This window comes from Rhinopithecus bieti, unplaced genomic scaffold (genome assembly GCF_001698545.2).
Source record: "Rhinopithecus bieti isolate Rb0 unplaced genomic scaffold, ASM169854v2 scaffold_76910, whole genome shotgun sequence".
NCBI lineage: Eukaryota > Metazoa > Chordata > Mammalia > Primates > Cercopithecidae > Rhinopithecus > Rhinopithecus bieti.
The window spans coordinates 482,145-495,833 of NW_016828387.1; the positions used below are offsets into that span (position 1 = coordinate 482,145).

Sequence of the window (13,689 nt, forward strand, 5' to 3'; positions counted from 1 at the left end):
CTTGCTGGGAACTGGAGCAAAGGTGACTCTTGTTAGGTTTTAGCAGAAACTGGCAGTATTTTGCCCTTGCCCTAGAGATTTGTAGAACTTTGAGCATGAGAGAAATAATTTAGGGTATCTGGCATTAGAAATTTCTAAGCAGCAAAGCATTCAAGAAGTGACTTGAGTGCTGTTAAAGGCATTCAGTTTTATGAGGGAAGCAGAACATAAAAATTTGGAAAATTTCCAACCTAACGTGATAGAAAAGAAAATCGTGGCTGGGCATGGTGGCTCATGCCTGTAGTCCCAGCACTTTGGGAAGCCAAGGTGGGCAGATCACGAAGTCAGGAGTTTGAGACCAGCCTGACTGACATGGTGAAATCCCATCTCTACTAAAAATACAAAAATTAGCCATGCATGGTGGCACATGCCTGTAATCCCAGCTACTAAGGAGGCTGAGGCAGGAGAATCATTTGAACCCAGGAGGTGGAGGTTGCAGTGAGCCGAGATTTCACCACTGCACTCCAGCCTGGGCAACAGAGCGAGACTCCGTCTCAAAAAAGAAAAGAAAAGAAAAGAAAAGAAAAGAAAAGAAAATCCCATTTTCTGAGGAGAAATTAAGCTGGCCACAGAAATTTGCATAAGGAACGAGCAGCCAAAGACAATGGGGAAAATGTCTCCCGGACACGTCAGAGGTCTTCAAGGCAGGCCCTCCCATCACAGGCCGGGAAGTTTAGGAGGAAAAAATGGTTTCATGGGCCAGGTCCAGGGGCCCTCTGCTGTGTGCAGTCTAGGGGCTTGGTGCCCTGCCTCCCAGTTGCTCCAGCCATGACTAAAAGTGGCCAAGGTACAGCTCAGGATGTTGCTTCAGAGGGTGGAAGCCCCAGGCCTTGGCAGCTTCCATGCAGCACTGAGCCTGCAGGTGCACAGAAGTCAAGAATTGAGGTTTGGGGACCTCAACCTAGATTTCAGATGTATGGAAATGCGTGCATGCCCAGGAAGAAGTCCACTGCAGGTGCGGGCCCTCATGGAGAACTTCTGCTAGGGCAGTGTGGAAGGGAAATGTGGGGTCGGAGCCCCCACACAGAGTCCCTACTGGGGCACCACCTAGCGGAGCTGTAATAAGAGGGCCACTGCCCTTCAGACCCCAGAATGGTAGATGCACCAACAGCTTGCACCATGCGTGTGGAAAAGCCACAGACACTCAACACCAGCACATGAAAGGAGCTGGAAGTGAGGTTGTACCCCTGTAAAGCCACAGGAACAGAGCTGCCCAAGACCATGGGAACTTGCCTCCTGCATCAGCGTAATCTGAACGTGAGACATAGAGTCAAACATTTTGGAGCTTTAAGATTTGACTGCCCTGCTGGATTTCAGACTTGTGTAACTTGCCCAAGATCACAGAGGTAATAAGGGCCTGTACCCAATTACTCCCATTTGGAATGGCTGTATTTATCCCTGGCCTCTACCCCCATTATATCTAGGAAGTAACTAACTTGCTTGTGATTTTACAGGCTCATAGGTGGAAGGGAGACTTGCCTTGACTCAAATGAGAGTTTGGACTGTGGACTTTTAAGTTAATGCTGAAAAAAGACTTTGGAGGACTGTTGGGAAGGCATGATTGGTTTTGAATTGTGAGGACATGAGATTTGGGAGGGGCCGAGGGTGGAATTATATGGTTTGGCTGTGTCCCCACCCAAATCTCATCCTGAATTTTAACTCCCACAATTCCCACATGTTGTGGGAGGAACGCAACGGGAGGTGACAGAATTATGGGGCAGGTCTTTCCTGCACTGTTCTCGTGATAGTGAATGAATCTCACAAGATCTGATGGTTTTAAAAATGGGAGTTTCCCTGTACAAGCTCTCTTCTTTTGTCTGCTGCCTTCTGAGACGTGGCTTTCACCTTCTGCCATGACTGTGAGGTCTCCCCAACCATGTGAAACTATAAGTCCAATAAACCTACTGATTTTGTAAATTGCCCTGTCTCAGGTATGTCTTTATTAGCAGCATGAAAATGGACCAATACAGAAGATGAATTGTTTTATCCCCATTTTACACAGGAGAAAACATTTTTCCAAGAGCATATCATTCCTTGTCTCATCGGTAGCTCAGAAAGACCATAAAGCAGTGTCATTCCAGGAAGGCCTAGATTTCCAGCGGAACCCTGTTCAGATTCAAAACAAGGCAGCAGTCCTGTAGAGTAAACTGCAGGCATCTAGTTCATCTTAACACATTCCAATGCTTACTGAAAATAGCCAAAAAAGAGACCCACTCATTCTTCCTCTTTCTAAGAACTGAGGTAAACAGAAAACAACCTTCCCAAAAACCTTCATAAAAGGGTCAAGGTGTCTTGACAATACCAAAGACAGTTAACAAAACATAAGGCAAATGTCTGGTTTTGTGCTTTCTGTTGTACAATAAAAAGCAAAAGCAGAGAGCATTTTCAGCTCTTAGATTTTAGATCTGGATTTGACCAAAGGATCTTAACATTAAATCTGGTTTTCAATGCATTGATTAAAACTGGCCAAGGTTATAAAAGGAGGTAAATCATTTCCTGACGAGAGACCCTCCAATATAAACAAAGAGTGTATTCCACACAGGCTGTCATTAGCAGTGGCGTAATCCTCATTTCCAAGGCTCAATTCTCTCATGACTTTCCTCCTGATTCCAAAAAAGCAAAGAGGACTGTGGGAGGTGCCCAGGTCATGAAAAAGACAAAATGGCACCACACAAAACCCTCATTGGACATTCTTCTAGACCAGCATGGCTTAAAAAAACACCTCATATCACACTCAGTCTTTGCATACTGATTAAGCAACAGTGGTCTCAGGATTTCCTCAAGAGTAGACTTGATAAAGCTTCCCAAAATGGCATAACTGATGCTAGTAAATGTTAATTTAGAATAATGCAGAAATAAGTGAAGTTTATTTCCCCTCGAGGTTTACTTTTTAAATGTTAAGTCTGGTGAGAGCAAAATAAAATATGATTTGTATATGTGGGCAGTTTAATGTCCACCCAAATTTATGTTATGAGTATGCATGTTTGGTAAAGGTTACATTTAGAAAAGTGTGGTGTCAAAATAAATTAATCTTCAGAAAATCTTGCATATTTTTCCAAAATCATCAGCTTGAGATAATGTTGGGGGCAACTACTGAATGTTTTCCTACAAGGGTAACAGTGAAAATGACAAAAGCAAGGTTGAATATCCTAAATCACCTGCAAGTATGTAAAATAAGGTCAATATTAACACAGAAAGAGTTATCAAAAGAAGCAATTATTTTTCCTTTTTTCTTTTTGGTCTCCTGTTCCCAGACTCAAGTGATCCTCCTGCCTCGGCCTCCCGAGTAGCTGGGACTACATGTGTGTGCCCCCCGACACCCAGCTAATTTTTGTATTTTTTGTAGAGATGGGGTTTTGTCACATTGTCCAGGCTGCTCTCAAACTCCTGGGCTCAAGCAACCCTCCTTTCTCACCTTCCCAAAGTGGTGGGATTACAGGCATGAGTCACTGCACCCAGTCCAGAAAACTCACTTTACTTACTTACTTACTTATGTATTTATTTTTGAGATGGAGTCTCACTCTTGTTGCCCAGGCTGGAATGCAGTGGCACGGTCTTGGCTCACTGCAACCTCTGCCTCCTGGGTTCAAGTAATTCTCCTGCCTCAGCCTCCCCAGTAGCTGGGAATACAGACACCGTCACCATGCCCAGCTAATTTTTGAATTTTTAGTAGAGATAGGGTTTCGCCATGTTGGCCAGGCTGGTCTCGAACTCCTGACCTCAGGTGATCCGCCCACCTCGGCCTCCCAAAGTGCTGGAATTACAGACATGGGCCAACGCATCTGGCCATAAAATCTGCTTTCTAAGTGGGTTAAGAATGAATGCCTATACTTACCCAAGTTATTCCAATAAATAATAATAAAAACAGGCCAAGCATGGTGGCTCACGCCTGTAATCCCAGCACTTTGGGAGGCCGACACAGGTGGGTCACCTGAGGTCAGGAGTTTGAGACCAGCTTGGCCAACATGGTGAAACCCTGTCTCTACTAAAAATACAAAAATTAGCAGGGTGTGGTGGTGCAAGCCTGTAGTTCCAGCTACTCGGGAGGCTGAGGCAGAAGAATCACCTGAACCTAGGATGTGCAGGTTGCAGTGAGATGAGATCGCACCACTGCACTACAGCCTGGGTGACAGAGTGAGACTCTGTCTCACAAAAAAAAAAAAAAGTAATAAAACAGTTCTAATTTTATTTCAAATCTTGCAGGAATATTTTCCCTCAGTGACGAACAAAATATTCTTCCTTTACAGATTGGAAAAAAATAGACCAAAAAATCACAGAAGGATTCCTGAATCCCACCTCCTATTCAACTATTCTTGGTATGCATCTAGGTTTTGGCAAAAAAATTCTGAATGGACAGATTTCCCAATTTAAAAAAAAGCTATGTATTTACTGTCTAGTTCTTTTCGGTAATAGTCCTGCACAGTATTAGCAATATTAGATTGATCAAGAAATACAGAAAGTCTCAGCTAGCTTTTTTTTTCCTTTTTTTTGAGAGGGAGTCTCACTCTGTTGTCCAGGCTGGAGTGTAGTGGTGTGATCTTGGCTCACTGCAGCTTCTGCCTCCTGGTTTCAAGCGATTCTCCTGCCTCAGCCTCCCAAGTAGCTGGGAATACAGGCTAATTTTTGTACTTTTAGTACAGACTGGGTTTCACCATGCTGGCCAGGCTAGTCTCGAACTCCTGACCTCAAGTGATCTGCCCGCCTTGGTCTTCCAAAGTGCTGGGATTACAGGCGTGAGCCACCATACCCAGCCAGCTAAGTTTTTAAATCAAAGTTTGTTTTGATTGCTCTGCATGTTGGTCACACACATGACTGATAAACTAGATGCAGCCCACATCTAACCCAGTTTGTATCCAACATCTGATTTTGTAAGGAGCTGACCTTAGCGGAGAAGCAGGATCACTATTTTAATATTTACACTGTGTAAATATTTACAAATGACTACTCAGGAGACTGAGGTGGAAGGATCACTTGAGCTCAGGAGGTGGAGGCTGCAGTGAGCTGAGATCATGCCACTGCGCTCCAGCCTGGGCAAAAGAGCAAGACCCTGCCTCAAAATAATAATAATAATAATAATACTACAAATGAGTCAACATCTCTCAGTTGAAAAATGCTGCAGAACAATGACTTTAACATCAAGTACATAAAAATGTAAGGAACAATCATAATCAGACCTATATTTAGCTGGCCACAGTGGTTCACACCTGTAATCCCAGCACTTTGGGAGGCTGAGGCAGACAGATAACCTGAGGCAGGGAGTTCGAGAGCACCCTATTCAGAATGGTGAAACCCCATCTCTACTAAAAATATAAAAATTAGCCAGGCGTGGTGGTACATGCCTGTAGTTCCAGCTACTCCAGAGGCTGCGGCAGGATTGCCCGAACCCAGGGGGCACATATTGCAGTGAGCTGAGATTGTGCCACTGCACTCCACACTCCAGCCTGGGGTGACAGAGACTCCATCTCAAAAAAAAAAAAACAAAAAAAACCCCAAAAAACTGTATTTAACGTCACCTGTGGGTTCCATGATCTATGGCATAGGCTACATTTTCAAAGACAAACACTGCCTCCAAAAATAAAAGAGCTAAGAACATCATGTTTTACTCTTAAGGAACTAGAAACAGCAAGGACTTGTGGTTAGCAGAATTAATTTTCCACACAGAAAAATTCACCTTAATTTCCAATATACACTATACTGTTACTGAGTTCAATGTATATGAAAGACATATACATTTATCTCTGAACTTTCAAAGAAAACAAGAAAAAAGATTTTAAAAAAATTAGAAGGCATAATATGATAAAATTTACACTCAGACAACAATTCAGCATCTCAGGAATCCAGATGTTTAGAACCGACATGGGTGTCTGCAGCACGCCACCTAAGCACAAGCATTTATACAGACATGTGAAGGAGACAGTACAGTATTCTCACCCAGTAAAGCAATGATATGACTGTTAACAACTGCACAGAATGTAAGGAAATGATGTAACCAACACAACACTGAAATAGTGATTTCTTTTGGTGTTAGTGATATTCATGGGCTGCCTTGTTCTGTGTCTGGCTTGCGCAGAACCTCTAGAACCAACCCTGCCTTAGAGCTCAGGGAAAGATGATGCTTTAGGGTTCTGGCACAGAACCAAACTGTAGTCTGCTCAAGGATCACATCCTTAACTTCAATCTCAGCTTTGCTAAGCAAGCACAAAACACACTTTGAAGTAACAACCTTGAGATTGTTTAAATATGGTCTGAACTTCAGACCTCTCCCTAAATCACTCTAACTGCTTACAACAATGAGGATACAAGAGCAAGCCTTTACTTCATTAGGTCCATTCAGATGAGGGCTCAGGATGTAATCGCAATCAAAACTTCATGGATTCCTTTTTGTTTTTTTTTCTTTTTGAGATGGGGTCTTACTCTGTCACACAAGGCAGGAGTGCAGTGGTGCAATCATGGTTCACTGCAACTTCTGCCTCCTGGGTTCAATCTATTGTCCTGCCTCAGCCTCCCAAGTAGCTGTGATTACAGGTGCCTGCCACCATACCCAGCTAGTTTTTGTATTTTCAGTAGAGATGGGGTTTCACCACATTGGCCAGGCTGGTCTCGAATTCCTGGCCTCAAGTGATCTGCCCACCTTGGCCTCCCAAACTGCTGGGATTACAGGCATGAGCCACAGCGCCCAGGCCAAAACTTCATGGATTTCTTAAAAACCATTTATAGAACCAACACCTTCTTAGACACAATATTATTTAATCAGATAATAATGCAAGCATAAATACTAATCTCACCTGTCAAATTTGTTAGGGGTTGGGTGGAATCATACATAAACATCTACTTCATAGGAAATTTTTTTTTTTTTTGAGACAGAGGTTTGCTCTGTTGCCCAGGCTGGAGTGCAGTGGCGCAAACTCAACTCACTGCAACCTCTGCCTCCTGGGTTGAAGCAATTCTCCCACCTCAGCCTCCCAAGTAGCCGGGATTACAGGCACCCGCCACCACGCCTGGCTAATTTTTGTATTTTTAATAGAGACGAGGTTTCACCATACTGCCAGGTTGGCCTCAAACTCCTGATCTCAAGTGATCTGCCCACCTCAACCTCCCAAAGTGCTGGGATTACAGGCGTGAGCCACCGCGCCCAGTCCCTCATAGGAAATTTAAATGCCAGAACTACCAGTTCTTTTCCTTGGAAGAGATGCAGTACATCTAGCAATGTTCTCTCTTTTTTTTTTAAGCCTATATTTTTTTTTTTTTTTTTTTTTCTTTATTTTTGAGAGCCGGAGTCGGTCTGCGTCGTGGCCGGCCATGGCTGGAGTGCAGTGGCTCGGGTTCAGCTCACTGCAAGCTCCGCCTCCTGGGTTTACGCCATTCTCTGCTGCCTGCAGCCTCGCCAAGCAGCTGGGACGCTTTTACAGGCGCCCCTCCCACCCTGGGCTTCCAGCCCCGGCCCTAAGTTTTTTTGGTTATTTGTCGTAGTAGAAGAGGCGGGTTTCGAGCATGTTAGTCTTCAGGATGGTCTCGATCTCCTGACTTTCGTGATCCACTTTCCGTCTCGCGGCCCTCCAAAACGTGCTCGGGGCGGAACCTCTCAAGCCTTGAAGCCGACGCAGCGCACCTGATCTGGCCAAGCCTATATTCAATTGTTTAGATACATAATTGATAATACACCAAAAGGAATCAAAAAAACATCTGAGTCACTCGAGATGAAAATATTTTATCTAAAATGTGCTATAGCTCCCAATAACTCCAAACTGACATCCCAAAATATGAGGCTGTTCGACAGTGACAGAACTTGGGAACTGGAACTCTCTGATTACTTACTTGTTAAAAAAAGGTTCAATGAGTTTTGATCTGGCAGACACATGAATTTTTGGAGGGCTGAGAAAAGAACCTAATGAAGAAAAGAAGAGAGGCATTATTATTCATAGTCACATAGACAACGCCTGAAAGTTCAGACCAAAACAGATTTAAATTAACAGCATGGTTCAACAAAGGTGAGAGGTATTCTCTTTTTTTTTTTGAGTCGGAGTTTCACTCTTGTTGTCCAGGCTGGAGTGCAATGGCGTGATCTTGGCTCACTGCAACTTCCGCCTCCTGGGTTCAAGTGATTCTCCTGCCTCAGCCTCCTGAGTACCAAGGATTACAGACATGCGCCACCACGCCCAGCTAATTTTGTATTTTTAGTGGAGACAGGGTTTCTCCACATTGGTCACGCTGGTCTCAAGCTCCTAACCTCAGGTGATCCCCCCACCTCGACTTCCCAAAGTGCTGGGATTACAGGCATGAGCCGCCGCACCTGGCCTGTGAAAGGTGTTCTTATGGACCAAGTACCATACCACAGGAAGTGTCAGTGGTTTTTCTTGCAGATTTCCCCCTCTCCTCATCTCCTCCCACTCCTACCTCAAAACCCTCCCTCTTCTAACTGGGTAAGTGGATCCCAAGGAAATGGTAATGCTATAGGTTCAATGTTTGTGTCCCCCTAAAATTCATATGTTGAAGCCTAATCCCCAATATGATGGTGTTTGGAAGTGAGATCTTTGGGAAGTGATTAGGTCATGAGGGAATTAGTGCCCTTATAAGACGGGTCAGGAGGCCAGATGCGGTGGCTCAAGCCTGTAATTCTAGCACTTTGGGAGGCTGAGGTAGGAAGATCAATTGAGCCCAGAAATTCTAGACCAGCCTGGTTAACATAGCAAGTCCCTGTCTCTATAAAAAAATTAAAAAGTTAGCCAGGCATGGTGATACACACCTATAATCCCGGCTACTTGGGAGGCTAAGCTGGGAGGATCTCTTGAGCCCAGGAGTTCAGGGTTGCCGTAAGCTACAATTGTATCACTGTACTTCCAGCCTGGGTGACAGAGTGAGACCCTGACTCTTAAAGAAGAGTTGGTACAGCTTCTGCCTCTCAACTCTCCACCATGTAAGGACACAAGAAGGCAGCCATCTGCAAACCAGGAAGTGGGGTCTCACCAGACACTAGGTCTGCTGGCAACTGGGTCTTGGACTTCCCAGCCTCCAGAACATGAGAAATAAATGCCTGTTGTTTAAGCCCCACAGTCTACGGTAATTTATTACAGCAGCCTGAGCCAGGAGACAGGTAAGATCCACCCTAGATCACAGCGTGTTTGACTGAAACACATGCAATGCGTACCTAGGTAATTGGCCATGGAGATGAAGCACAGCCCTGTGATGTAGGCATCGTAGCCTGCCTCATGGAGTTGTTCAGAGGCTGTGTCATAACTTGGAAAACCTTCGGCACTTTCTAAGAAAAAAAGGAAAAAGTTTTCCTCAAAACAAAGACTAGTAAGCACACTGCCCTACCAATCCAAATTTCATTAGTATATGCTAGAGAAATATCCTAAATAGGCAGAAAAAAAACTATCTGTTTCTTAATTCTCTCCATATGAGACCTTAAAATACAGGATAACAGAGTCACTGAAAAGGAGGACTTTGATCTAGGATACAGAAACGCCTCGGTTACATTACGAAGGACTCAGCTGTGGGCTTTCTCATCACACACTGGTGGGTGCTATTTATGATCATCCATAACTTGCTCTAAGACAATTACTCCTCTTTTGCTTGCTTTCTAAGGCCATGAAAAGGATATTCTTCCCTTACACAAGATGGTCACATCAGGACACAACAGAGGATTCAGAGTAAAGATTAAGAGCATGGGCTCTGGAGTCACACTGAGTTCGAACCTCTGCTCCGCCACTTATTTGCTGTATGATGTTAGGCAAGTCACTTCATCTCTAAGCTTCCAGTTTTGTAAAATGGAGATGATAATCAAACTTTCTTCAAAAGGTTATTGTTAGGATCAGATAAGATAGTATAAGTTAAACTCTTACCTAGTGCTTGGCATACAGTAAGTGCTCAAAAACTGTTATCTATCAATACCCGAGGTATCCCTTCCCCCAAAAACCAGAAGACTGCAATTCAATATTGACAGCTCCAACTCACTACTATCCTCTACCATGTTCCTAAGCTTAGAGATCAAAAGGTGACAGCATAACCAACTTCAAAAAATAGATTGAACTTGCTATAATGCTGGCCTTGGATCATGGAGCCACTTTACAGCAAAGACCACTTTATATATAATATGGTTCTTTTGTGACATTGATAAATACAGATGTGACCAGATAAACTCTAAGAGGAATGACCTGCTTTAGACTGAATTCTCTACCAGATGCCACTATTTCATATGGAAAAATAAGATAAAACTTTAACTCATAAATAATTGTATCCTAGAACCATTCTGGAAATAAAAGGAAGGTTATTTATAAATAAAGGAAGGAAATCAAAAGCATAAATGAAAATTAACAATGAAAAGACTGTAACTGTTTTTATGTCAATACAATGCTCTTTAAGTAAGAATTCTTTAACTCTGTATCAAATATTAGACTTGATGCCTTTAAAAAAAGCCTTTTCACATGGTAGCCACCTAAGTAATATCTTCCGCTCTATCATCAACGGAGACACATTCTTTCCAAAATCAATTATTTCCATTATATTGTTATACAAAAGGTCTAGGTTTTCTCTCCCAATGGCCCCACCACCACTTTTCTTAATTCCTTTCTTGGACTATTACCCAGAAAGAGGCAGATAACTGTAATTTTGGCTGCTTTAATACCTTGCATTATCAATTTCTAAACCATTAGTTTAACGGCTTGCTAATCACCGTATCAGCAGCACGATCAGGTTAACAGGGACGAAGGAAGCAGCACCTGGAAGGCTCTCCACACACCTTGGTGGTGGCTAGAGGTGGCAAAACACCACCATCTCATCTCCCTACTTGTGGTTTTCCTCAGTGCTGCTGTTTCCACTCTCTAAACCAGCTGAAAAGGAGGCAGGGTGGGGACTTGCCTTAATCTCATCTGTAAATCCAGTTGTTGGGCTTTTCTGAGATGCAAAATACATTTTTTACTCTACCCCTGGTGATTAATCCTAGCTCTCTGTCTCTGCTTAAATAATGTATGAAAGAATAGAAGGGCACATCAAGTTTTAGGAGAATTCAATACATTAGGAAATAAAAGCCTTGAAGCTTTAATTGTTAAAATTCTCAATGAATGGCTATTCAACTACATTAACATAAAATAGATGTAGAATTAAAAGACCATCTTTATCCAAGAAACAATAATTCTACACAAGACATGACCAAGTGAATTCAGCCAAAATCTATAAATGAACAATATGGTTTCCAGAGCCATTCTGCTTTTCTTCCACAATATACATCAATAATTATTACCAAGAGTTTGGAGGGTTTCAGGTTTGTTTAATATTCTTACCAACTTTAGGAGGGTTGAAAGGTGTCTCTTTTAAACGTTTTTCTAATTCCGCAAGGGATGTGTTGTTAATGATATCCTGCAAACCAGGAAGCAAAGAATTATGAGATTTCATCATCTCAGTACAATATATTAAAGAGATTCACTGACCCCCCCACCAAAAAAAAAGGCAGTATCTAGTACTGCCTCGTGTTCTTTAAAGAAACACAGAAGTCTTTGTTTTTTTCAATGTGAAAGAGAAGCAGCTAGTTTAATTTTTATAATATACAAAGTATAACCAAATGAATGAAGATCTTTACAGATGCATTAAATACCTCCAAACCTTCTGCCAGAAGGCAATATTGTTCTGGCATTTATTTCACTCAGTAATATGCAGTCACTTTATAAAGTAGCAAATGAATAATACCTTAAAAGGTTGTGTGCTGGCCATCAATTTAGTATCCAAGAGTCTAAAAAGAATTTTTAACAAGGTAAACAAAATGTATATCAATGTTTAAAATGTCTTTTACTCAAACATGTAAGCTACTTAAAAATACTTAATACATAAAATACATACTTAAAATATTAAATATTTAATACATAAAATACTTAAACACAAAGGAATTAAACACATCAGTCATTTTGAACCTAGCACCAGCATCCCTGCTACATTGGAGTGGGTACTCAGTCCCATCATCAGCGACTTCATTGAGTGACTGCAGGAGAGTCCACACTTGGAGTACAAGTTCTAGATTCACCTGGATCCTGAGAGAGCCCGGTGAACTCAAGGGTGAGTCAAATACTCCCATATGGTTTTACGGGGTTCAAATACTGGTGCTGGTCTACCATTCCCAAACTGCTACCATCTACTCCTACTCCTCAGGTTTGTAAACTATAAATTCTTCTGGAGGGCCAAAATCTGCAATCAGTACTTTCATGCTGTTGTTTTTATTTCTTATTATTCTATTTCAGAGATCAGAAATACCAAAAGGGGAGGGTGGGGAGAAACCCACACAGAAACTCTATTTCTCTATTTTTTTTCATATAAATGTGAACAGAGTGGGTAACAAGACAGAAATAAGCCCAGCTGAAGGAGAAACTGCTCGAACACCACGCCTATCCCTCTTCAACAGGTCCCAAAACACAAACACTTGTTCTGTAGGCTCCACATGGCTGACCTGTGATGTCTGAGAGATATGTGACATGTGACCTATCAGAACAAGGGTGCAATAGTAACTGTGGAAAACACCAACAGGAAAAGGCACCAACTTGAAGTGGATGAAAAAAAAAAGATCTCTAGCCAGACAGACAGTACTTGACTGACTCTTGAACATTCTCAATTGGACACTTCAATAGTTACAAGGTACATCCTACATGCAAGACAGACAAGAGCCATCTCAAGGAGGCTTCACCAGTTCTTCAGAAAGCAAGATGAGGGATAAGAAAAAAGGAGTCTCTGTCTACTTTCACTCTCAGTTCAAACTGTGATTTTTCGATAACAAAACCAATAATAAATTATAAAAACAAACCATCACAACATTGCAGCTATTAAGTAAGTTCCAGGCTTATATGAACATGATCTAATGGTTTTAACAAATTACTATATACCTATTTGTATTGTGTATGTATGTTACAATGACTTTTTTTTTCTTTTTTTTTTGAGACAGGATCTCACTCTGTCACCCAGGCTGGAGGATAGTGGCACTATTATGGCTCACTGCAGCCTGGACCTCCTGGTTTCAAGCAATTTACCCACCTCAGCCTCCTGAGTAGCTGGACCACATGTATCCCACCACACCCAGCTAATTTTTTATTTTTTGTAGAGATATGGTTTCACTATGTTGCCCAGGCTGGTTCTGAACTCCTAGGCTCAAGTGATCCTCCCACCTCAGTCTCCCAAAGTGATGGGATTATAGATGTGAGCCACCGTGCCCAGCTGACTCTTTTAAATGAAAGACAAATCCTCAAAGAAAGCTTACCTGGGGAAAACACATGTTGTCATCTCTTTAAACTCACTTAAGTCCTAAAGAACAAGAGAAGGACTTGTTACAATTTTCCTAATACACTCGCAGTATTAAAAAACATGTAAACAGCTCAAGTTCCATAGCTGTCTTCTCAAACAAGCTGTTGGAGCCCTTAAGCTAAACTACAAAACCCATTTCTAGTCAACAAGTACTAGAAAAAAAAAAAATCTTCCCAATTTCCTCACTCATTGGGAACCATATAACCTGATAACTAACTTCTGCATAACCAAAACAACAAATTTAAGCATTTAATAGTTGAAATTGGGAAGGGGGGGGGGGTCCAAAAAAATGTTAAAAACTACATATTTGAGAGGCCTATAATAAATCCAGAAAACTTCCAGTAATAGCTAACAGGCTGTGATCTACCACAC

The 13,689-nt window shown here is 42.2% G+C and overlaps 1 protein-coding gene across 1 annotated transcript in view; it reads right to left on the minus strand.

The window, feature by feature from the left end:
• The window catches only part of PARN (poly(A)-specific ribonuclease), a 160,272-nt gene extending 146,934 nt beyond the window's left edge, over positions 1 to 13,338 (minus strand). The window contains exons 1-5 of the mRNA XM_017864534.1: positions 13,274 to 13,338; positions 11,722 to 11,764; positions 11,319 to 11,394; positions 9,185 to 9,295; positions 7,855 to 7,924 (exon numbers count right to left, since the gene is read on the minus strand). Of these exons, the coding sequence (XP_017720023.1) occupies positions 7,855 to 7,924; positions 9,185 to 9,295; positions 11,319 to 11,394; positions 11,722 to 11,764; positions 13,274 to 13,296 (323 nt within the window). The 5' untranslated portion in view covers positions 13,297 to 13,338. The remainder of the gene's footprint in view (positions 1 to 7,854; positions 7,925 to 9,184; positions 9,296 to 11,318; positions 11,395 to 11,721; positions 11,765 to 13,273) is intronic.
• Positions 13,339 to 13,689: the final 351 nt, after the last annotated feature.